This window comes from Vipera berus, assembly GCF_964194415.1.
Source record: "Vipera berus genome assembly, chromosome: 4".
NCBI lineage: Eukaryota > Metazoa > Chordata > Lepidosauria > Squamata > Viperidae > Vipera > Vipera berus.
The window spans coordinates 74,462,881-74,489,043 of NC_138206.1; the positions used below are offsets into that span (position 1 = coordinate 74,462,881).

A 26,163-nucleotide genomic window follows, 5' to 3' on the forward strand; every position below is an offset into this window, starting at 1 on the left:
GCAAAGAGGAGTGGGACAAAATCCCTGCTGAGATGTGTGCAAACTTGGTGGCCAACTACAAGAAATGTCTGACCTCTGTGATTGCCAACAAGGCTTTTTCCACCAAGTACTAAGTCATGTTTTGCGAAGGCATCAAATCCTTATTTCAGTCATTAAATTGAAATCAATTAATAACTTATTTGAAATGCGTTTTTCTGGATTTCTGTTATTCTGCCTCTCACTGTTAAAATAAACCTACCATTAAAATTAGAGACTGATCATTTCTTTATCAGTGGGCAAACGTACAATATCAACAGGGGATCAAATAATTTTTCCCCTCACTGTAAGTGGGCAAGAGCTGGGGCAGGAACAGAAGCATACCCATTATATGGTGCTTGTATTCCGAACCCAGGCTGTCAGATTTCCAGCTGACAAGCTCAGTGTCTTTAACTGCTGAATTATCACATCCCCTCAATGAAATATAACTGGTGCCTATTCCATATCTATCCATGTCCAGCAAGCACATATATTTTTTGGTTTGTGATATGTGATGTTCACACTCCCTTATTACAACTTGATTTGCTCTTTTTTATTTCATCTATCAAGACCTATAGAGATGTTACCTCAAAAGCTATAGCCAAAATATAAAGCAATTCATATCACTTTAATATCATATTTATTTAAGTATTTTTTTTCTCTATAACATAAATGTTTTGCCAAACCAAAAACTTAAAATGTAATTTCTTTTATGCGTTTCTTTTTTGTATAACTTTTAAAATTTGTCTAATCTTAAATGTGCAGTATTGGATAGATGCTTAGTGGTTCTTCAGATTATTAAACTATGCTAAATATCTAGTCACACATATTCAAAACTCCAACCAAGGTGAGACCTACTAAGAGATTATTTGCCACATTAAAAATATCACTTTAACATATTCACCTTTTTTTGGTCTCTTCATACTGCCAAATGAGTTTCATTTTGTCTAGATATCTTGTTGTATCTTCCAATCCAAGCTTTTGTGAAGAAAAGAAAAACAAGAAAGTACTTATTAGAGCATGAGAAGAAATAAATTATGGAGAAAGATACAAATATTATCTATTATTACTTTATATTAATCAGCAGGGAAGATTTAGTTGAGGAATAGGTAGTTAGGAGATACACTGTAGAAAAGGGCCTGTGTATGATGCTGGAATTCCTGACTTTGAAAGACACTAAATTTGAGCACATACATTTAGTCTGAATTTCCCCCAAAAGATCAATGATAATGAGAATAATGATTAACAAGATCTCAGAATAAGAGAAGCTAATAAGAAAAGGAGCTCACATTGTGTAGAAGTCCCTTAAAAAGGCGCTAGAAGCACAAGTGCAAACAATTTCATTGAGAAAAAAATTGAAGCCAATCTGGATCTCTAACAAGTTCAATGAAGGTTTAAAAGGATGAAACAAAATGACACAAAGGAAACAAAACAAGGCAGGCTCACAAAGGAAGATTATAGACAAATAATCTTGATCTGTTGCCACATGTTGACTGGTATGATAAAAGTAAAAGCTCAGAGTGAACTATTACTAAAAGAGGATGTTAAGAATAACAAAAAAAGTATCTTTTGAAATGTTCAAATGATATCAAATTTTAATAGTATACCTACTGCTCAATAAAGATATTATGTAATAAAGAAGAGCTTCACAATTTCTGTTTTGGTTCCCTTTTTCTCAGATTCACCACCTTCAGCTTGACAACTCACTGGCATTCTGCCATCAATCAGGGAATGGAAGGGAGAACAAATGGGCAATAAAGTTATATACCTTTATAATGGGAAACTGGGAGGGGAGATTGACAGTTGAGGAAGAACATATTGTTTTGGAATTCGGTTTGTGATGGCATCTTCAAGGCCATTTACCCTGAGAGCGGAATTTCACGAGCCCAAACACCTCAGTTTTTCCCAAAACATCTAGGCAGTGCTGGATTGACTACACATGGACAGACATGGGGGGAGGGATGGGGGAACCAAGAGTTTAGTTCTATATTGATGCGTGGGAACTTTAGATTCCATCTGACTCTATTGCAATCAGCATCTCTTAGTAAAAGTGCCTTTTCACTTCAGCCACATTGAGTTGAGAGTTTTACTTTCCTAGGAGATTAGACTGGGCCATACTTTATTCTTGAAAGTTACAAAAAAAGTGTCATGTGCCACTGGAAAATGAAGAAGCAGAATTGAAGGTTGACACTTCCTGAACCATATTTTAATGAAGTTGCATTTCTAAACTTAGATGAATTGGATACTGAAGGAAATAGCTGACTGTCTATTAAACAATCAGTCTGTCATCAATATTTGACAAAAATTCTACAGCAGATAATAAAAGAGCATGATGAAAATAATATAGGCATTCTTAGAAATCAAAATGAGCTTATCAAGAACTCTGGATAGATGACCTTGTTTGATTGCATAACATCAGTAACAGTTTTTGTGAATGCTGTAAAAATAAAATGACTTCAGCAAAGCAGTGACAGAATGTTCCATATTAACTGGCAGTAAATTTAAATATAGGCTAGCTAGATGGCATGACAATTAACTGGATATATACTAAACTACTATTCTACAGTAGAGCATTTCATGAAGGTTCTTTATAAAATTGAAGAAAAAGGACAAAAAGAATGTTTCAGTGTTCAGTCCTGCACCCTCTATTTATAGTTAATGACTTGGATTAAGAAGGACAAGAAATTTGCAATGATACAAAATTGGTATCATCATAGAAATAAACATAGAAATAAAATTCAAAAGAGTGATAGATGATAGAAATAGGCTGAAAGTATTATTTTTCACAAAGGGAAAGTGTGAAGTATAGTGAGAGAAAAAAATAATTGATCTCCTGCTGATTTTGTATGTTTGCCCACTGACAAAGAAATGATCAGTCTATAATTTTAATGGTAGGTTTATTTTAAGACTGAGAGACAGAATAACAACAAAAAATCCAGAAAAAATGCATTTCAAAAAAGTTATAAATTGATTTGCATTTGAATGAGTGAAATAAGTATTTGACGCCTTTGCAAAACATGACTTAGTAATTGGTGGAAAAAGCCTTGTTGGCAATCACAGAGGTCAGACATTTCTTGTAGTTGGCCACCAGGTTTGCACATATCTCAGCAGGGATTTTGTCCCACTCCTCTTTGCAGATCCTCTCCAAGTCATTAATGTTTCGAGGCTGACATTTGGCAGCTTGAACCTTCAGCCCCATCCACAGATTTTCTATGGGATTAATGTCTGGATACTGGCTAGGCCAGAGATCCCCAACCTTTTGGGCACCAGGGACCGGTTCTGTGGAGAGAGGATTTTCCGCAGACTGGAGGGGTGTGTGGTTTTGTGTCCTGCCTGCATCTTGCAGATGGGGCTTCACTTGTTTGTGCGGACCGGTTGCTGGGATGCCACGGCCCAGTACTGGTCCACGGACTAGGGGTCGGGGACCCTTGGGCTAGGCCACTCCAGGACCTTAATGTGCTTCTTCTTGAGCCACTCCTTTGTTGCCTTGGCTGTATGTTTTGAGTCATTGCCATGTTGGAATACCCATCCACAACCCATTTTCAATGCTCTGGCTGAGGGAAGGAGGTTCTCACCCAAGATTTGATACGGTGAAGTTGTCTTGCCACTTTAGCAGAAAAACATCCCCAAGCATAATATTTCCACCTCCATGACAGTAGGGATGGTGTTCTTGGGGTCATAGGCAGTATTCTTTCTCCTCCAAACATGGCAAGTTGAGTTGATGCCAAAGAGCCTGATTTTGTTTGTTTGTTTTTTTTAAAAAATATTGATTTTTTTAAACATAGTCACCTTAATATTTGGTAAAGAGCTTGTTGTATGGGTATACATTTAAAAACAATCCATAACAATTAATTTCTATGATTCCATAATCCACATAGTAGCTTTCTTTGATTTTTCTCTTCTTCCAATAATATTCTCTTTTACCAACCTTGAATTAGTACATTTTTTAATATTTTGAAAGATGACAACTGAATATAAACATTTTTGTAGTATTTAACAACCACATCAATATAAGGCTTCTTTTCTACTTACTTCATCATAAATCCTGTTTCAAAATTCTTATTTAGATTTGTTTTCCCCGCAATATTCAAAATATTCTTACCAGTCTCAGAGTTAATTACACTTAAGTATTCATTCTTTTTCCTCATACAAGCCATCCCAACAATTTTAGGTTTCTCATATCTTAAAAAAAAACAAAAAGAAAAAGAGAAGGAAAAAAGGAAATAATATACTACTTGAAAAACATGTCCCTCTTAATCTTAAATACATTTATATCCAAAATTTTTCTATTCTTTTTAACTATATTCAAACAAATGTTTAATCTTTAAATATTCCATCTAATAAATCCAATCATCTAATCTTTTGAGTCTACTCAAAACATTCTTATCAATTGAGATTTTCTCAAGATCAATTACACTTAAATATCTAAAACATCTCCCTCAAATAAACTGTCCCAACATTTTTATATTTCTCATATCATAAAAAAATACTATATTACTTGAGGGGCCCTTCCCTCTTAAACTAAAATACATTTATATCCAGATTTTTTTTATTTTTTTAACCATATTCAAAAAAATGTTTAATCTTTAAATATTCCATCTGAGAAGTCCTATCATCCAATTTCTTAATTTTAACTTTAGTCTTTTTTTTTTGCGAAACAACTTTCCTAATCAGTATGCTTGGCTGGACCAAAAAGTCTTCCCATAATCTTATAGATGTTAATGTAGGTACAAGAGACAAATCCAGTAAAATGTTTTTGTGGGAGGGTTTCGCCCCTTCATATTCATTGAAAATCTTTTTCTTTCTTTCTCTCTCTTAATTTCTCTTATCATTTTTTTGTCTCTCAAGTTCTCATAATTCTCCTGACAGCTCTATAATCTATTTTGTCAAATCTTTTTTTCTTGTCCTCAGACTTATTTTGCAATCTTAAAGTGTAGGTTATCTTTTCCATGTCCGATATTTCCTGCAAGTTTTTCTCTGCCAGGGTTAAGTCATAATTCCTTCCATTAAGTTCCATCTTTAAATATCTTTCCTCTGGTTTATATTCAGTTGTCTGCTTTATCTGATCGCTCGCTATTTTTATTTTCTGAGAGTTTTTTTGTTGTTGTAAGGTTAAATTGAAGATGTGTTCATTTATATTTTCAAAGTTGTTTGAAATCATTGTCGTGTCAATGCTACTAACATCGGATGTTCGTGCTTTGACAATATATGAAGACGCAGCCATTTTCTCTATAACCTGTGTGTTACTTTTAGAGTTAGAATTAGATGATGCTGGGGGGAGGAAGAATGAGTATGGAGATTAGTTAGACATAATAATACAGCAGAACATTTTTCAAGCCTGTTTGAAATAAGAGATGATTTAGAAATGGCGGTTTGGAGGAAGGGGGAAAAAGTCTGCCTTCAAACTAATTGGAGAATGTGATTTATGACTGTTAATTGGAGGAGGGAATTGTGCTTTAATTCTATATGCTTAGGGGAGGAGAATTCAGATTTCAGCTTTATCATGTACGTGCCGATGCTATGCAACTTGATTAAAGATTCTTTAAGGAAAACAATCCCTCGAAGTTCTTTAGAGAGTTCATCTGTCGGAACCCTGATCCTGATATTTTCAAAGTTGTTTTTAATTTCCTCATGGTTTGAAATCATTGTTGTTTGAATTAGTTGCATACATTTCCTCCTGGAAGGTATTTGTTTTTTCTTCATGTTTTTTCTGCAGGTCTCTGATATTCCATGATAGCCAAAAATCAAAGTTTTCCTTTCTCTGCAAACAGCTTTAGAGTCACAATTCTATAAAAATTTATAATCCAGGAAGGTTATTTTTTTTCCCTAAGGTTTATAGTTCTTGCCTTGTAAATAGCCCAAAGTGGTGCTTTTTTTGTTGGAGCTGTTCTGTTTAGTTAAGACATTGAAGGTCACAAAAACAAGTTATCTTTTACTGGGCTTTCTGTCAATTCCTGTATTAGAGCAACTACAGTTGTATATTTTCATCCATCACTAGATGTCAGCACCAGTTTGTTTTTTAGTTTTCAAAACAAACAATTACTTTCTTTTGTTTTCGTCAATAATCTTTTGAAAAGAAAATCTTAACAAATTCCACCAATTTCAAACTTAACCAGATTTAAGTCTTATATTCATTTCATTTCAATATATTTCTGTCCCCCATAAAAGTTTAATTTGCCGCTTCCTTCTGTGAGAGGGTGGGGCAAGAGTCTCCTTCCTTCTCACTTTTGGAAGATTTTTGCTTCTTGCATTTTCCCCCCCAGGAAATCAAATATCAAGAAGAAGAGAATCAGTATTCTTACCCAGTTCCAAATACATTAAGCTTAAATTAGTGCTTTTTGGCTTTGGCTGCTTGTAGCTTGGGCTAGACTCTGGAGTGAAGCTAGGCTTTCTTCTGCTGGTTTCTGGAAGGCTTTCCCCAAATGACCAGATCGACCATCTCTTCACGGTTGACGGGGCTTCCCTTTTTCTTTGTCGCCTCTCCAGGGTGACTTTAGGCCCATTTAGGGTCCCCTGACAGAAAAGAATCGGTCATAGGGTGCGGAGCCCCATGATCCCTCAGCCACTTGCACTATTGCGCAAAACTGGAAGCCTCCAAAGATCTTGATTTTGGTCTCCTCTGACCACAACACTTTCACCCAGTTATCCTGTGAATCATTCAGATGTTCATTGACAAACTTCAGTTGGGTCCATTCCAGCCTTGTGTAGGTCTACAATCTTGTTCCTGACATCCTTGGACAGCTCTTTGGTCTTGGCCATGGTGGAAAGTTTGGAATCTGATTGATTGCTTCTGTGAACAGGTGTCTTCTATACAGGGAACAAGCTGAGATTAGAAGCTCTCCCTACAGCTTGTTACCTGTATAAAAGACACCTGGGAGCCAGATATCTTGCTGATTGATAGCAAATCAAATACTTATTTCACTCATTAAAATGCAAATAAATTTATAACTTTGTTGAAATGCGTTTTTCTGGATTTTTTTTGTTTTTATTCTGTCTCTCACTGTTAAAATAAAGCTACCATTAAAATTATACACTGACCATTTCTTTGTCAGTGGGCAAAAGTACAAAATCAGCAGGGGATCAAATACTTTTTTCCTATCAGAACAAAACTCAAATATTTAAACATGGGACAGTAATGAAACCTGTGAAATGAAATTGGAAATAATAGATGAATGTGAATCAACAAAGTACGGTAATATTGCAGTAAAAAAAAGCACTTGCAATTTTACACTACATTCACAAAACTCCAAATCATGGAAATAATCTCATTTTGAGTACTGTGTTTATTTCAAATCCTTTAAGAAGGATTCAGAGACTTAAGAGAGAACTTTTACAAAATGTTTTATAGGTGGCACTTAGATCCTAAAAAATTAGCAAGTATGTATCCAAACTGCCAGCCCAAATGTTGGAGGTGTGGTTGTGAGGATGCAACGTATTTTCATATATGGTGGACTTGTAAAAGGGTTAAAGCTTTTTGGATTAAAATTTGGTGGAATATGCAAAAAATATTCAAGAAAAGGATAAAGTTTTGTCCGCAACTGTTTTTATTCGGTATTATCACAGATACTACCGTTGTGGACACTAAGTTGATGTTGAATTTAATTACGGCAGCGAGACTTTTAGTAGCGCAATATTGGAAGAAGGAAGAACTGCCGACTATAGAAGAATGGACTTTAAAAGTTTCCAATTTGGCGGAAATGGCAAAGATCTCAGCGTATTTGAAAGACCAATCGCAACAGAGATATATTGTGGAGTGGAGAAGATGGATTGATTATATCCAGAATAAATATGGGACTAAAAAGTTTCACTTAGCATTTGAATAAGTAGTGGATTTATATGATGTATAACTAGCTTGTAGTTATTTTATTAAGAGTTAAAGTGCGATAGAATTTAATATTTTATTGTTGTTTGCATATTTTAGATTATGTTTGTTTGTATTTTTATACCCTGTATTTAGCTCTGGGAAGTTGGGGAGGGGGGGAGGGGAGAGTTGGGGAGGTTTGGGGAGAGGGGAGGGGGAGGGGAGGGGTTTTGTATTCAAAAATGTACTGTAAAACTTTTCAATAAAAAAAAGAACTGACATTGCTGGTGAAGCACAAGTGTCTTTGTGCGTGTTCCTGATTCGGACAATATACTGGAACACATATTATTTTGCCACCCACTATCTAGCAGTATGACTGAGGAAGAAGTATTCACAATAATCAATAATTTTTTCAGTGAACATGGGGAAAAAAGAAGGATTCAGAGAACGTTTTATAAACAGACATTGAAATAAGTGGGTATTTTTAGCCTTGAAAAAACATGACTGAGCACTCCTCAGAAATGAAAATATGCCACAGAAAAGATCAAACCTGTTCTCTTTCATTCCAGAGAAATCATACAATAAAGACTGTAAATTACAGAAATATAGATTATAACTGAATGCTAGAGGTAAAAAATAATCCTAATAGTATAAGCAGTTTGACAACGGAACTAATTACCCAGAAAAGAGGTTAAGTACCCAAAGAAGTTCCCTTCATTTAATCTATTCAAATAGTAGTTGCATACCTACCTGATTTGGATGTTAGTATTTGAATTTCTGCACTTGGGGGGAGGGGATTAGCTCAATGGCCTTTTATGATTCATAAAAGGTTATGACTTTAAAACACTATGAAAGAACTATGATTGATACATACATACATCTGCATAGGGCAGGGTCCAAAAAGTCAAGGTGGAGGCTGTGCGTGTGCAACTGAAGCCCTGCCCATCTTTATGTATGTTGTATATGTGCTGCTCATGGAAAACAGCAGCTTTGATCATGCAGTCATAGTTATTGTGACTTTTGTTTATGCCACTCTATCAAGATTGGAAGATGTGAAAAGACTTGGCCCATAGCATCGCCAAGAGTCAGACACGACTGAATGGATAACATCATCATCATAACCATCATCACCACTACACATTGATACCTGTACTATTTATAGTATACTGAAGTTCTGGTAGAAATGTTGTCTTAGTCAACTGTCACAGTCATACTCACTTTCTCAATACAAATTGTAATTTCAGGATATTTACTACTACCATATCAAAGAGATCTCTATTTTTAGAGAAATTCCCTCCCATGGGCATTTAATAATTAAGGCAAATTCAAACCTCTTTGGCAGCTTAAATCATTCAATTTCAAATCCCTGAAAGATTTATCCATGACCTATTGTCATGGATGTTCCTGCTCTGACAACTGATGAAATTGCAGCCATTTTTACTTTGCTTTTAACATGATTTTTCTTCTGTTTCAAAATCAGGTGTGGAAGGGGGGATGGGATGAATGCTTGAGCTCAGCTAGCCATAATAACAATGCAGCTCTGTAGGAACTCAAGGACACAAACCGATAACGTTTTGGTGGGCTGAGGAGCTGGGGAGAGAGCCCGCACTCCAGGCTAATTGGAGTGTGATTTATGACTGCTTCGTGGGGGTGGGACTTGCAACATGTTACTTTTTATTTGGGGGAAGGGAATCTAGTTTTGGGTTCAACTATGTAGTGCCAATACTTTGTTTCCTGAATAAAATGTTCTCTAAGGAAGAATTCTTTCCTTAAAGTTCTTTACTGAGTTTCATCTATCGGAACCATGACATGTGGATTTAAAGGCCACCAAAAATACTAGAACTTCAGTGATCCAACCTAGGAAGCTTGATTCTATTACAGAATCCCTGTCAGCCCCCTGACATCTTCAGAACTGGTTTCTCTCTCAAAACTCCAGCACTAGCAACAAAGAGAAAATGTTGTTGATCCAGTGGACCTAATATCCTATCTGTTTTGAAATCTGAAGGAAACAAATTTCTCAATGATCTCAACATAAGAAAATATTCAGGGGCAACTAAATCAAACAAACAAATGAACAGTTGTTGTGTACATGCTCTTTAAGGAGAAAATTCTGCAAGAGTTTCTTCCTCACTTCTGTAGTTTTGTATCTCAAGATGTGGAAGTTGTTTGACTTCCTCAGCATTACTAGTAAGGAAACCTGAACAGCTAGGCATTTTATTTTGATTTTTGTACTTCCTTTTTAGTTAATGCCTTTGTGCCTATGATTGATTAGATTATTGATCATTTGATTATTGTACAGTATTTAAAAATGTATATATGATAAATCTGTCTGCTCTATATTTTATAGGTTTTTTTTTTTAAAAAAAGTAATTCAGCATGATTGAAATAGATAACATGCCGGTCATAAATGTGATCCATAAGATTTCTAATTTATATTTTGCTTCAAGAGTATACAACATGTTTTTTTCTTATTTGCACCAATGCATATGAAACACTGTTTTGATTTGATTTGATTAAATTATATTAAAATATTATATGTATTGTATGTAACAGAAGAGTAGCCATATTTTAATACAATAGCAATGACAACTTTTTCTCTGAAAACATAGTATATACCTTGCCAATGATGTCAGTTTGAGAACAAGCATCACAATATAGTTGAGATAGGTTGGGGTCATTGAATGAACCAGAACTATGTTGAAGATCATGAAAAGATTCTGTAATGCAACAATTATTTCTGAATCCATCTGTCAGCTTGGCCAGACTCTTGGGGGGGAAAAAGGACCATTAAGAACACAATTTTATGAAAACTTTTTCATAGTTTAATAGCTTTTTAAAAAATAGCAAAATAGCAAAAATGTTCACAAAACACAATCTTTACAAGGAAGAAAGTTTAAAGAAATATTAAATAGAACACAAACATTTTAAAATAGCTCCCAAGAGAATAAACACAATAGCCATGGACAAATCTGAAACTAAACAGTAAAAATAATGTGCTAAACTCTCTATGAAGGTTGCTTTTATTTCTTAATTTGAGGCAACTACCATCCAGTAGGAATAGACAGATGGTAGGCAGCTGTGTCTACAGTTCTCTTAAGCCAGGGATATCAAATTGCCGGCCCGCAGGCCAGATGTGTCATGGCGAAACTGCATCTATCCCATTACCAGCAATGGAAAAAAAAGTCAGGGATAGACAGATAGTAGGCAGCTGTGTTCTACAAATCTCTTAAGCCAGGGGTGTCAAACTGCCGGCCCGTAGGCCAGATGTGTCATGGTGAAACCGCACCCATCCCGTTGCCAGCCATAGAAAAAGTCACAATACGTCGTGAGACATTACGAGTTTGATACCCCTGTCTTAAGCAATTCAGTAACATTCATCCATTGTAAAAGCAAAAAGTATCTTTTAAGAAAAAAAAACCCACCCTTTCTTATAGCACAAACTTCAATTCTTGCATCTTTATATAGAAATTTTTGGTTTCAATCAGATTATTCCTCCAAAACCAAGCTGAAAGAAGATTAATTTATAACTTTATAATTTAAAAACATAGCTTCCTGATTTGTAACACAATTTACTTCTTTTTATTTTCAGTTCATGAAAATACTTAATTTATAAACTGAATTCATTTGGATGGATTCTAGTCCCCTTTAGGAGTTTTTAAAAAATTGTGTTTTAACTGCATTTTAAAATCTGTTAGCAGTGATTATCTGTCAAGAATACAGTCACTTCAATGAAAATTAAAAATTAAAATAATACATACAATAAAAAATGAACAAATGAACTTCCACACTGTACAGAGTACAACAGTATAGGTAGTCCTCAACGTATGACCACAATTGAGCCCTAAATTTCTGTTGCTAAGCAAGGCAGTTGTTAAGTGAGTTTTGCATCATTTTGTGACCTTTTTGTAACAGTTGTTAAGTGAATCACTGCAGTTGTCAAGTGAATCATGCAGTCATTAAGTGAATCTGGCTTTCCCCATTGATTTTGCTTGTTGGAAGCTGGCCAGGAAGGTTGCAAAGGGTGATCACATGACCTCAGGACAGTGCAACTGTCATAAATACATTCCAGTTGCCAAGTGCCCGAATTTTGATCACGTGATTGTGGGAATACTGTAATAGTTATAAGTGTGAAAAACAGTCATAAGTCACCTTTTTCAGTGCTGTTGTAACTTTGAATAGTCACTAAACAAATGGTTGTAATTTGAGGACTACCTGTACCAATGAAGAGAGGTGGAGGTAGAATAAACTTGTAAATGGAAAAGGAACAGTTCTCAAATTTATAAGAATTGAAGTAAAGCAAACTTAGAATTTGGAGACATGTGCTACAAGGTTTAAAATTCTGTGGCCTGCACATTATAAACATCAGAGACAAAAAAAAAGAAACATTTTTTTAAAATTATTCTGTGTAGGTTTTTTGCTTTCCTACTTAAACATTCTTGTATTATAGGAACACTGCCTGTCACTCTATTTGCCCCTTTAGCCAGGTTGAAGACAATTGATTCATTACTGCAAAGAATTTGAACCAACAAAGAAAACAAAATAGTTTTTTCTTGAACTGTTCTTTCTTGAATTCTACTGATAGCCCTTTTCTATTATATTTCCAATGTTATTTTGATTTTTTTAAAAAATAAAATTACTGTGGTAGTAATTTTGCTCACCTTAATCAACTATGTGTAAATGATATGATTTATAAATTGTTACATTCAAATGTTTATACACGATTATTACCTTTCTTGTTTTTTTTACACCAAGCACGCACAAAAAATAACAAATTACCAATCACTTTACTAATAAACTTGTTAGATTAAGTGATACATGTGATTTTATAAGATTTTATACTTCAGTTTAGAATATCCATCTATTGAAATTCTGTGGTTAGACTTTTGTGTACAGCACAGAGAGATGGGTGATTTAGAAACAGGATATATAAATAAAAATATCTTCAAAATAATATTGCTGTGTATTAATGATGCAAGTATAGACAACTTCTAAGTTCTTTTCATTACAAAAAACCCCTGAATTGCTCTTTTGAAATTTACTAGTAAAAGAACAGCATTTTTACTTCAATTAGATCATTTTAACTACCATACTATAATTTTAGATGTGATGAACCTCTCTGTTTATACTTTTCAGCAAAATAGCCTGAAATAAGTATCATTAAATTTATAATAAATAGGATTTGTTTTAATGAATGTTGTCCATCTATTCCAAAATCGTTATTAAAGCAATATTTATTTATTTTAACTGTATTTCTTAATTTCTTCTCATTTTTCTTTTTGGAAAAACTGACATTTTAAATTTTTCATAATTCTAAACCTCGTATGACTATGAGTGTTTTGCTCTTATATTATAAAATGCCAATGTACATGATAATAGTCATGGTAGGTAAAAAGTAATAAAATTAACAGTACAGTAATGGATGATGACTTAAGAGTTATGGTCTACCTATGTAGATACATGTATGTGACTCTTTAAAAAGAAAAGTAAATAACTTTCAAAGTTAGGTTGTTTTCAGCACTTATCTTGAGGTCAACATTATCTTCAAAGAAGGATTTATGTGATTAAAAAAGGTCTCTGTTCTAGCAACACTGTAAAATTATAGCTGATCTGTAAACCAAGGCCAAACTCATAATAATTCCTTCAGTTCATTCCAGTTCTAGCATTAGATAAAGGTAAAGGTTCCCCTGCACTAGGCGTGCTAGTCGTTTCTGACTCTAGGGACTGGTGCTCATCTCTGTTTCAAAGCCGAAGAGCCAGCGCCTGTCTAAGGACTTCTCCGTGGTCATGTGGCCGGCATGACTAGACCACCGTGGTCATGTGGCCGGCATGACTAGACCACCGTAGTGGTCCCTATTTTTCTACTTGCATTTTTACATGCTTTCGAACTGCTAGGTTGGCAGAAGCTGGGACGAGTAACAGGCGCTCACTCTGTTACGCGGCACTCGGGATTCGACCCGCCAAACTGCTGACCTTCTGATTGACAAGCTCAGCGTCCTAACCCACTGAGCCACCGCGTCCCTAGTTCTAGCATTAGATATCGGTAAATTCAAGATGAGCTAAAGAAGAAATTGGCCTGAAAAATATCATTGCTTTTGCTGTATTAGAGATGCCTACACTGGTCTAAGAGTTGTATTTGGTTAGCTATTTTAGATATGAAGTGATAATTGACTTTACACTTATAGCCAAGACAAATCCTGAACAAAAGTCAGTTAAAAACATTATTAAGAATTACAAAAAATGTTCATATTTCTATCTATCCAATTGTTATAGCTGCCATCTCAAAGGCAAGTGACTCTCGGTGTCAATACAACAAAATATGAAGTACATATGCTTCAAAAATATGCCAATCACTAAATAACAAGGTATAGTAATTCATTTTTTTTCTATTACTGGTTAAGAAAAAGGACATACCTAAGAATTATAAGAGTTAGCAGACATTATAAAACCATAAACATTATTTACTTCTTACTTGCATTAAATCTTGCCTTTCTCTTTCACCCAAACATATGGCTTTCCTGATGCTTCGAAGTTCATTCATTATTGCTTGGGCTTCATCCAATTTATAATTCATATGAGAATTAGACATCTTCCGATCAATCCTAATACACAAACATACACTGGAAAATTTACTCACTTTTGTTAATACGAATCTGAATAAACCTTGAAGTCTGATATTAAGATTTTTTTTATTTCTTTTTTCAACTGGATGGTCACAAGTAGTGGTGGAGGTGGCGAGTATTAAAAGCTCTTTCCACCTTGCCATTTATATTAAATTACGTGAAGTACTGTCCTTCAAACCCTTCTATCAATAGATACAGATAGAGAGGGAAAGAAGAGGTGGAAAAGTAAAAGGATCTACTGTATACAATGCACAGATGTCATGAGAAGGGAGAGACTGTTCTATACAAATACTAATTCAGCAGCACCAGGAGGGTTATTTCTTAAGTAAAAGCTATAGTTTGTTTTTTAAAAAAAAACCTGCTCACACCACTAAAACTGAAAATAAAACAAGATGTAAAATTATTTTATATCATTATTTTATCATCTTTTTGTTGCCAACATTATAAAACATTAACATGAACAACAGCCCTGTCATTTCAACTTACTCTTGTAATGTTTCTACTCCTTTTTCTTTGTACTGTAGTTCTTGCTTCATCTGTGTTAATTCTCTCTTTAATCTAGAAAGCTTGAGATAAAACCATGAAGAAACAATTGTGCTGATAACCAAACAAATTATTGCAACTGATAGTTCAGCTGATGATCACTTTAGTTTCTTAATATAGGTTGAGTCTGAGATTACAGTATGACCTTTCTGTACTTAACTAAATTAGCTAATTAGACAGAAAACCTAATAGCATTATACTTCTTCCAATGTACAATAAAATTGCAATTTGGTTTCAAACTATGTATGAGCACTACCCCCCTTCATGGATTACTGCCTTGTCGTGGCAAAGGGGCTTGCGTAATTCAATGAAGCTATGAGCTATGCCGTGCAGGGCCACCCAAGACGGACAGGTCATAGCAGAGAGTTCTGACAAAACATGATCCACTGGAGAAGGAAATGGCAACCCACTCCAGTATCTTTGCCATTAAAACCCTATGGACAGTACCAAAAGGCAAAACGATATGACGCTGGAAGATGAGCCCCTCAGGTCGGAAGGCGTCCAATATGCTACTGGGGAAGAGCAGAGGGCTAGTACTAGTAGCGCCAGAAAGAATGAAGCGACTGGGCCAAAGCCGAAAGGACGCTCAGCTGTGGATATGTCTGGTGGTGAAAGGAAAGTCCGATGCTGTAAAGATTTTTTCTCCATAGGAACCTGGAATGTAAGATCCATGAATCAAGGAAAGCTGGACGTGGTCAAACAAGAGATGACAAGACTGAACATTGACATCTTAGGTATCAGCGAACTAAAATGGACAGGAATGGGTGAATTTAATTCAGATGACCATCAGGTATACTACTGCGGGCAAGAATCCCTCAGAAGAAATGGAGTAGCCTTCATAGTCAATAAAAAAATAGGAAAAGCAATACTGGGATACAATCCTCAAAATGACAGAATGATCTCAGTTCGAATCCAAGGCAAACCATTCAATATCACAGTAGTCCAAGAATATGCCCCAACCACCGGTGCTGAAGAGGATGAAATTGACCGGTTCTATGAAGCCCTACAGCACCTTATAGAACTAACACCCAGAAATGATGTCCTTATCATCATGGGGGATTGGAATGCTAAAGTAGGAAGCCAAAAGATAACTGGAATAACAGGCAAGTTTGGCCTTGGAGTACAAAATGAAGCAGGGCACAGGCTGATAGAATTTTTTCAAGAGAATACGATGGTCATAGCAAACACTCTTTTCCAACAACCCAAGAGACGGCTTTACACATGGACATCACCAGACGGTCAACACAGAAATCAGATTGACTATATGCTCTGCAGCCAAAGATGGAGAAGCTCTATACAGTCAGTAAAAACAAGACCAGGAGCTGACTGTGGCTCAGACCATGAGCTTCTTCTTGCAAAGTTTAGGCTTAAATTAAAGAAAGTAGGGAAAAGCGCTAGGCCAGTCAGGTATGAATTAAATCATATCCCTGTTCAATATACAGTAGAGGTGACAAATAGATTTAAGGAATTAGATCTGATAGACAGAGTGCCTGAAGAACTATGGACAGAGGTTCGCAACATTGTACAACAGGTAGCAACCAAAACCATCCCAAAGAAAAAGAAATGCAAGAAAGCAAAATGGCTGTCTGAGGAAGCTTTGCAAATAGCTGAGGAAAGGAGGGAAGCGAAAGGCAAGGGAGAAAAAGAAAGATATGCCCAATTAAATGCAGAATTCCAAAGAATAGCTAGAAGAGATAAGAATGCCTTCTTAAATGAACAATGCAAAGAAATAGAAGAAAACAATAGAATACGGAGGACCAGAGATCCTTTCAAGAAAATTGGAGAGATGAAGGGAACGTTCAATGCAAAAATGGGCATGATAAAGGACCAAAATGGCAGGGACCTAACAGAGGCAGAAGAGATTAAGAAGAGGTGGCAAAATTACACAGAAGAACTATACAAGAATGAGCTTAATGTCCCTGATAATCACAATGAGGTGGTCACTGACCTCGAGCCAGACATCCTAGAATGTGAAGTGAAGTGGGCCTTAGAAAAGCTGAGCAACAACAAAGCTAGTGGAGGTGACAGTATTCCAGCTGAGCTATTCAAAATCTTAAAAGACGATGCAGTAAAAGTGCTACACTCAATTTGCCAGCAAATTTGGAAAACTCAACAGTGGCCACAGGATTGGAAAAGATCAGTTTACATTCCAATTCCAAAGAAAGGCAGTGCCAAAGAATGTTCAAACTATCGCACCATTGCACTCATTTCTCATGCTAGTAAAGTTATGCTTAAAATTCTACAAGCTAGACTCCAGCAGTATGTGGATCGAGAACTACCAGAAGTACAGGCAGGATTTCGAAGAGGCAGAGGAACTAGAGATCAAATTGCTAACATACGCTGGATCATGGAGAAAGCTAGAGAGTTCCAGAAAAACATCTACTTCTGCTTCATTGACTATGCTAAAGCCTTTGATTGTGTGGATCATAACAATCTCTGGCAAGTCCTTAAAGAGATGGGCATACCAGACCATCTTATTTGTCTCTTGAGAAATCTATATGCGGGCCAAGAAGCAACAGTGAGAACTGGACATGGAACCACTGATTGGTTCAAAATTGAGAAAGGAGTCCGGCAAGGCTGTATACTGTCACCTTGCCTATTTAACTTATATGCAGAGCACATCATGAGAAAGGCAGGGCTAGATGAATCAAAAGTTGGAATTAAGATTGCCGGAAGAAACATCAACAACCTAAGATATGCAGATGATACCACTCTAATGGCAGAAAGTGAAGAAGAACTAAAGAGCCTCGTGTTGCGGGTGAAGAAGGAGAGTGCAAAACTTGGGTTGAAACTAAACATTAAGAAAACCAAGATCATGGCATCTGGCCCTCTCAATTCCTGGCAAATAGATGGGGAAGAAATGGAGGTAGTGACAGATTTTATTTTCCTGGGCTCCAAGATCACTGCAGATGGGGACTGTAGCCAAGAAATTAAAAGACGCTTGCTCCTCGGGAGGAAAGCCATGGCAAATCTAGACAGCACACTAAAAAGCAGAGACATCACCCTGTCAACAAAAGTGCGTATAGTCAAGGCTATGGTCTTCCCAGTTGCAATGTATGGCAGTGAAAGCTGGACCATAAGAAAGGCTGAGCGCCAAAGAATTGAAGCCTTTGAACTATGGTGCTGGAGAAGACTCCTGCGAGTTCCTTGGACTGCAAGGCGATCAAACCGGTCAGTCCTAGAGGAGATCAACCCTGACTGCTCTTTAGAAGGCCAGATCCTGAAGCTAAAACTCAAATACTTTGGCCACCTAATGAGAAGGAAGGACTCACTGGAGAAGAGCCTAATGCTGGGAAAGACTGAGGGCAATAGAAGAAGGGGACGACAGAGAATGAGGTGGCTGGATGGAGTCATTGAAGCAGTAGGCGTGAGCTTAGATGGACTCCAGAAGATGGTAGAGGACAGGAAGGCCTGGAGGAACATTGTCCATAGGGTCGCGATGGGTCGGACACAACTTCGCAACTAACAACAACAACAACAACAATGAGCACTACCAAGAAAACCAGTATTACATTGTGCTATTCAATGTTATTTTTATGTCATATGAATAAATAATACATTCTTTGTCATAGACCAGCTTTAGATAATCTAAAACTATAAAATTTACAACATATTTACAGCAGGTTAGAGTATAAAATATAAAAATAATTAAAATATTAGGATTAGTATTATGTCATACTTCCCTAAATTAATCCCTACATCCTAAATTGCAATTGCGTCTCAAAATGTTACCATAAATAAAAAGATCACGCAATGTAATGGCTTAATTACTATCAGAACGTATTACATACTTTCTGAAAAAAAAAGTACTTTAAATATTTATACATATATTACACCAATTCTTCCTAACAAGCAGTTCTTCTGTTGTCGTAAAACATGAATTTAAATAATTACATTTAATATACAGTATTTTTAAAAATGTTACTCACTCTATCACGTTGACTAGCTATTTCTGCTTTAATCTGAGATGGGTTGTATTTAGTGTTCGTTGAAAATCCAGAATATGCTGAAAATCAGAAAAAATAAGTATTCAAAATAAACTCTAGAAAATGTTCCTAACAAGCAGAAAATTCTTATTTTGCTACTAATAAAGTGAGAGCATGTAATCTATCTGTTCATCTAAAAGTATGTTTTCACCTAAAAAAGCTAAGTCCACTGTTTATCAAGAGACAATGTTAGTATTTATTTTACAATCAAGAATTAGAATTTAGCATTTTATAACATAAACAGTAAGGAAAAAGGAACTAAACTTATTACTCCAAGTTAGTGAACAGTAGTATTTGTAATAATGTCCAATTACTTCAATTCAAAATACTGTGCCATATAGAAAACATAGTTAATGAAAAATAATAAAAGTAGTGTCACATAGAACAAAATTAAACCATATTGGAAAATAAGCTTACAAGACAATACATTTAAATAATGACAGCAAAAAAATATATAGTTCAAAAACTTCCAATATTACTCTTTTCAATAAACAGATTGAACAGTAGAAAACATGCGGTTTTATTTACTGAACATTTTACATATACCATCCTGTGGTAGGATTTCCATAAAGTAAGTTTGTTAAATATAAAGGGGAAGAAATCACCTTAAAGTGACATTTATTAAATAAATAATTGTATAAACTGCCCTGAATTGTTACAAAGCCCACATTTATTCACACTACATATATCCAAATCAACTAATTTATTTCTGTATTTTACTTAGGAAAACTAGGAAATCTTTACCAGATACCATTTAAATAACCATAATTATTAATTCAAAAGAGACAAGGATATATAAACTGCTCAGGCACCATAGGTTATATGTAATTTATGGACTAGGTGTCAGAATCCATTTATATCATATTCATAAATGGAATGTTTCAAACATATCCCATGGATTCTGCCATCTCCCGAAGAGAAGAGGATAGAAGTGTATTGAACCGGCAATAGGAATTTCAAAGGAAAGGAGAAGCCTTTTGAACTGGGGAAACAAAAGGGGGGGCTAGCATCTGGTTTTTGTCACGGAAGACAGCAATAAACAAAAGGGTCCTAACTTCCTTTTTCCCACGAGATGGATGATACGAGAGGAAGGATGGGGGACTGACCAAATGGGGATTAAGGGGGGTTAAACCGGGAACTCTTTATAAGGATTTACTTCGTGGAAATATTAAGTCCTGTGTCGCCTCCTACAACCAAGCATGTCATAGTAAAGATTCCTTTTGGACTAAGATTTGGCTCCAAGAGTTTTGTCTTCCTAAGACGTGGTTTGGGGTGGGTCCTGACATTAGACAGGACTTGCACTGAAAGTCAACCCGGGAAGAAGAACCTTACCGGGGGACTTTGCAAATAAATATGATGTCTGACGATGAAGCAAGAAGGGAAGGAAGCCCCACGGAGAAGGAGCCTTCCTCCCAGCCGAACTCCCAGAAACATTGGGAAGCTGAAGCATCATATTCCTCCTGGGAGGAAACGGCGGAGCAGCACGAACAAAAACCCCGGTGGTCGATGGGCGTTGGAAGGAAAAGTGAGTGGGAAAAGGCTTCGAGAGAAGTGACCCTGAGACGGAGCGACCACCAACCGGAATGGAAACAAGAGATGGAGAACTCCCTGCACGCCAGTGAGGAAGAGCGGATTCTGGAAAAAGCTATTGACTTGATGAAAACAACCCTGAGCTCACTAAGGGAGGAGAGAGCTGGAAACCACAACACCTGGGGTCGCAACTGGAGGGGTAACGGAAGGGATCCAACACCTGAAACCCCAGGGCCGTCCAATGGAACAGGAGCCGCTGACTCAGCGGTACCCCCCCCAGACCCACAGACGGGGATCGAGATGAGGAGCGATACACTCTGCGGCGCAGACAATGATCCAGCCAAAGATTCCCACCCCTGGAAGCAAAATTCAAGGGGGAGCCATCACGACTGGGATTTTTCCTAACCCAAGTCCTCAGCTACATGGAAGAGTACGGACGGGACATCCCCAGTGACAAAACACGCATCCGAATTGTGCAATCTGCCCTGGACGGGGCGGCTGCAGACTGGGTGGTGAACCTGCATGACTCCAACGCACCAGAACTCAACGACTTCAACCGATTCATGTCATCCTTGAGGCGACGATTCGAGGACCCTTTGACTGACCGGAAGGCCCGGGAGAGAATCAAGACGGTGAGGCAGGGCAGGAGAACAGTGGCCGAATATACCCAAGAATTCCGAGCCATCGCCAGCAAGCTGAACTGGCCAGAAGACATCCTCCTCAGCCATTTCAAAGACAGTCTAAACTACGACCTGTATGACGCTTGCCTGCCTCGGGGAGACCCCTACCATCTCGATGACTGGTATGTCCTGGCAGAGGAAGTGGAAATAGACCTATTGAAAAGACAACGCAGAGGAAAACCATGGGGCCGCCCGCCACTCAAGCAAACACGTGAGGGGGAAAACCCACCGGCCACGGCTAAAAAATCAAAGGGATGTTTCAATTGCGGGAGAGAGGGCCACCGTGCTGCAGAATGTCGTTCGAAAGCCCCTCCACGCAAAACAGAGGCACCATCTTACAAAAAGCTGGGGAAGTCTCAAGGCAACCCAAAAGAATCTTCCATGAAGGGGACAGAGGCTGTAGAGTCCACAATTCCTGCCAAAACCTGGGATTGGACTCCGGCCTACACTGCAGGGGCGGTGGACACCTCGGAAGACAGCTCAGAGGGAGAACCTTTGGTAAGTGGACCTCTTCCACCCATACTTAAGACAGTGACTATATTAGCTTCCTCTGCACCAAAAGCCAATGAAAGCTCTGATAGACTCTGGCTGCATCCGCTGCCTCATCAGCCCAATGCTGGTGGAGGAACTGAGCATCCCAGTGAGGAGGCTAAAACAACCAATCTCCTTCAGTCAATTAGACGGGTCTATAGCAGGGGGGGACCAGCTACCCTAGCCACTCTACCACTCCACATGTCCCTGGGGTCCCATGAGGAAGACATAACGTTTATAGTGGCCCCAGGCATGGAATGCCCAATGATTTTAGGACTGGAATGGCTGAAGAAATGGAACCCCGGGATAAACTGGAGGACAGCAGAACTCAATTTCCCAAAAGGGGAACAGGAAAACATAGAACCCCCAAACACCCCCCCAACCCAGAGGGAGGAGACAGCAGCAGTGGGGGAAGAGAAGGGGCTAACAGATATACCGGAGGAATACAGGGACCTGGCTGAGGTTTTCAGTGAGGAAAGAGCAGATGAGCTCCCCCCCCCACCGCCCCACAGACTGCACCATAGAATTCAAACCTGGGGCAAAACTCCCAAAACCCAGGATGTATGCCATGAGCCCAAGGGAAATGGCAGAAATGGAAAGATTCATAAAGAAAAACTTAGAAAGAGGATTTATTGAGCCCGCCAAACCCAAAGTAGCCGCCCCGGTTCTGTTCAGGGAGAAGAAGGATGGGTCTTTTCATTTGGTTGTGGATTATAGAAATTTGAACACAATTAGTGAATGTAATCTGTACCCCCTTCCCCTAATGAAGGATATGCTATCCCACCTATCGAAAGGAAAGATTTTTACCAAACTAGACCTGAGGGAAGCATACTACCGTATTAGGATTAAGGAAGGAGACGAATGGAAAACTGCATTCAACTGCCCAATGGGGTGCTATCAATTCAAAGTATTGCCATTCGGACTGCAAGGGGCCCCCGCAGTCTTTATGCAATTAATTAATGACGTACTGAGAGAGCACCTATATAAGGGGGTCCTGGTTTACCTCGATGACATCCTTATCTTCACAGAAACCAAAGAGGAACATATCAAACTAGTCAGTGCAGTCCTGAAGAAGTTGCGAGCTGCCCATTTATATGCTAAATTATCGAAGTGTGAATTCCATCAGGAAAAAATCGACTACCTGGGATATCGCATATCCCCAGAGGGCATCGAAATGGACCCAGAGAAGGTCAGGGCAGTACTAGAGTAGGCACCCCCCCGCACACGGAAGCAATTGCAAAGTTTCCTGGGGTTTGCAAATTTCTACCGCCAATTCATCCCCGCATTTGGCCAAATAGCCATGCCCCTCACAAATTTGTTGAAAACGAAGGAGGGGTCACCCGTGAAACCCAGCCAGCCTCTAAAATGGTCAATGGAATGTCAAGCAGCATTTGAGAGGCTAAAGAGACTCTTTTCTGCGGAACCTGTACTTAAACACCCAGATCCCAACAAACCTTTTGTAATACAGGCAGATGCGAGCGACGTAGCAGTCGGAGCCGTATTACTACAGGAAAATGATGAGGGGGCATTGCAACCTTGCGCATATACATCCAGGAAACTTACAGAAACTGAACAACGATGGCCAATATGGGAGAAGGAAGCATTCTCATTAAGGTGGTCATTATTAACTTGGCGTCAATTTTTGGAAGGAAATAAAATACCTTTCCAGGTCTGGACTGACCACAAAAATTTAGAAGGACTAAAAACGCCCAGGAAGCTCACTCCTAAGCAAGCCCGCTGGTCCCAACACTTTCACCGATTCAATTTCACTCTCAAACACTTACTGGGGGGAAAGAACTTCCTGGCAGATGCATTATCCCGCATGCCCCAATATAACAGCACAAGAGTTACTGACTTTAAACCACTTGTACCGGAACAACAACTGGCAGCACCAGTCACCACCAGGGCACAAGAAAAAATGAAGCCGAAGGTAGATAGCCAAACTGGAATAGAATTCAGGAAATCTTTGGAAAGTGATGAATGGTTCCAGAAAAATAAACATGTGTGCACAATTAAAGATGGACTGCCATGGGTGGGGGAGAAGCTATATATACCGGCCACACAGAGAATCAATTTCATGCAACTGTGCCATGATACAAAATCAGGACACTTTGGCTTTGTAAAAACCTTACACTTAACTAAAAGGCAATTTTGGTGGCCATCTATGAAAAAGGACATAGAAAGCTATGTGGGTAGTTGTCAAATTTGCGCAATGGCCAAGAGGTTACAAGGGAAATCGCCAGGACTGTTACAACCAGTGGCGAATCCCTCAGCCCCATGGAAAGAAATAGCCATGGATTTTATTGTGGAACTACCAGAAAGCAACGGAAACACTGTTATCTGGACTGTTACTGATCTGTTCTCTAAGCAAGTCCATTTCATACCTTGCCCAAAAATTCCAACTGCAAAAGCATTAGCAAAACCTTTTGTACAACATATTTACAGATTGCATGGGGCACCACAACGCATCATATCTGACAGGGGGGTGCAATTTACCTCAGCATTCTGGAAGGAATTTTTATCTCTGTTAGGAACTACCCAAGGACTGACATCTAGTCATCACCCTCAGGGTAACGGGCAAGCGGAAAGGGCTAACTCTGTACTTGAGCAATATTTAAGATGTTATGTACATTTTCAGCAGAACAATTGGACAGACCTGCTGCCTTTCGCAGAAGTGGCATATAACAACGCAATTCACTCCAGCACAGGTTACACTCCTTTTCAAGTAGCCACAGGCCAGAGCTTCAACCCCATACCTGATCTAACTCCAAAAGAACTGGTAATTCCAGAACTAAAGGAATGGATTGCTCAGTTACAATACACCTGGCCTATTGTCAGAAAAGCATTAACAGAGGCTAGATTAGCACACAAGACACAGGCAGACAAGAAAAGATCCGATCCCACACCGTTCAAGGTGGGAGAGATGGTATATCTGTCTACAAAATACCTTAAGTCTCTCCAACCCTGTAAAAAACTAGGACCAAAATACATTGGACCTTTTCCAATTAAAAGAATCATAAACCCAGTAACAGTTGAATTAGAACTACCTAAAAATCTTAGACGAATACACCCAATCTTTCACTGCAGTCTAATAAAGAGAGAACAACAATCTCCCCTACGAACAAAAATTCCACCACCACCACCTCCCATCATGGTGGAAGGAGAACAACATTTCGAGGTGAAGGAAATTCTGGATTCCAGGAAACATCATGGAACAACTCAATATCTAGTGGCTTGGAAACACCTCCCCTCCTCAGAAAATGAATGGGTCAGCAAACACCACGTTAAAGCACCAAAGCTGCTTAAGAGATTTCATACAGAATATTCAAACAAACCGAGTTAACATTTACACGTTTTTTTTCTTCTCTTTTCTTTTCTCCCCCTACAGATGGACACATCTTTTTTCTAAGGAGAGCGGACTGTCAGAATCCATTTATATCATATTCATAAATGGAATGTTTCAAACATATCCCATGGATTCTGCCATCTCCCGAAGAGAAGAGGATAGATGTGTATTGAACCGGCAATAGGCATTTCAAAGGAAAGGAGAAGCCTTTTGAACTGGGGAAACAAAAGGGGGGGCTAGCATCTGGTTTTTGTCACGGAAGACAGCAATAAACAAAAGGGTCCTAACTTCCTTTTTCCCACGAGATGGATGATACGAGAGGAAGGATGGGGGACTGACCAAATGGGGATTAAGGGGGGTTAAACCGGGAACTCTTTATAAGGATTTACTTCGTGGAAATATTAAGTCCTGTCTCGCCTCCTACAACCAAGCATGTCATAGTAAAGATTCCTTTTGGACTAAGATTTGGCTCCAAGAGTTTTGTCTTCCTAAGACGTGGTTTGGGGTGGGTCCTGACACTAGGTCTGCCTCAATATCTGTCACAATTGCTAGCTCAGCTCTTCTATTTCTGAGAAAATCAAAGCATACACATCTACTTTCACAACAGAAATTAATTTACAAAAGTAGTTAACATATAAAGGATTGAAATCATGGACATTTTCAAGCTCCTTGATCAGATTCAAACAGAAAAGAACTTTCTAACACTCATTCTACTCAACATAGCTAGGAATCAATTATAATACTAAAAGTGAAGCTATTTCCAACTGTTTCCTCTGCCAATTTTGATTTTTTGCTACTTTTTTCATAAAGGTAGTCCTCTACTCAGGGCTTTTTTTCTCATAGAACGCTCAGAACGGAGTTCCAGCACCTTTTTTGAATGGAACCTTGTAGGGTAGGCAAGGCAGGTTGTATGACATGTGTGAGTTCCAGCACCTTTTTCTTTTACAAAAAAAGCACTGCCTCTACTTATGACCACAATTGAGCTCAAAATTTATGTTGCTAAGCAAGACATTTGCAAAATGAGTTTTGCCCCATTTTACAACTTTACTTGCCACAGTTGTTAAGTGAATCACTTCAGTTGTTAGCAACATGGTTAAGTGAATCTGGCTTG

General features: G+C 38.0%; 1 protein-coding gene across 7 annotated transcripts in view; it reads right to left on the reverse strand.

Annotated features, from left to right (window-relative positions):
* WWC3 (WWC family member 3) overlaps positions 1 to 26,163 on the reverse strand; it is a gene marked incomplete at its 5' end in the record, with an annotated part of 212,287 nt that overhangs the window by 92,387 nt on the left and 93,737 nt on the right. For all 7 annotated transcript variants that reach the window (XM_081327450.1, XM_081327446.1, XM_081327445.1 and 4 more), the window contains 5 exons: positions 920 to 993; positions 10,433 to 10,582; positions 14,286 to 14,415; positions 14,923 to 15,002; positions 18,909 to 18,985. In XM_081327450.1, coding sequence (XP_081183576.1) covers positions 920 to 993; positions 10,433 to 10,582; positions 14,286 to 14,415; positions 14,923 to 15,002; positions 18,909 to 18,985 — 511 coding nt within the window. The remainder of the gene's footprint in view (positions 1 to 919; positions 994 to 10,432; positions 10,583 to 14,285; positions 14,416 to 14,922; positions 15,003 to 18,908; positions 18,986 to 26,163) is intronic.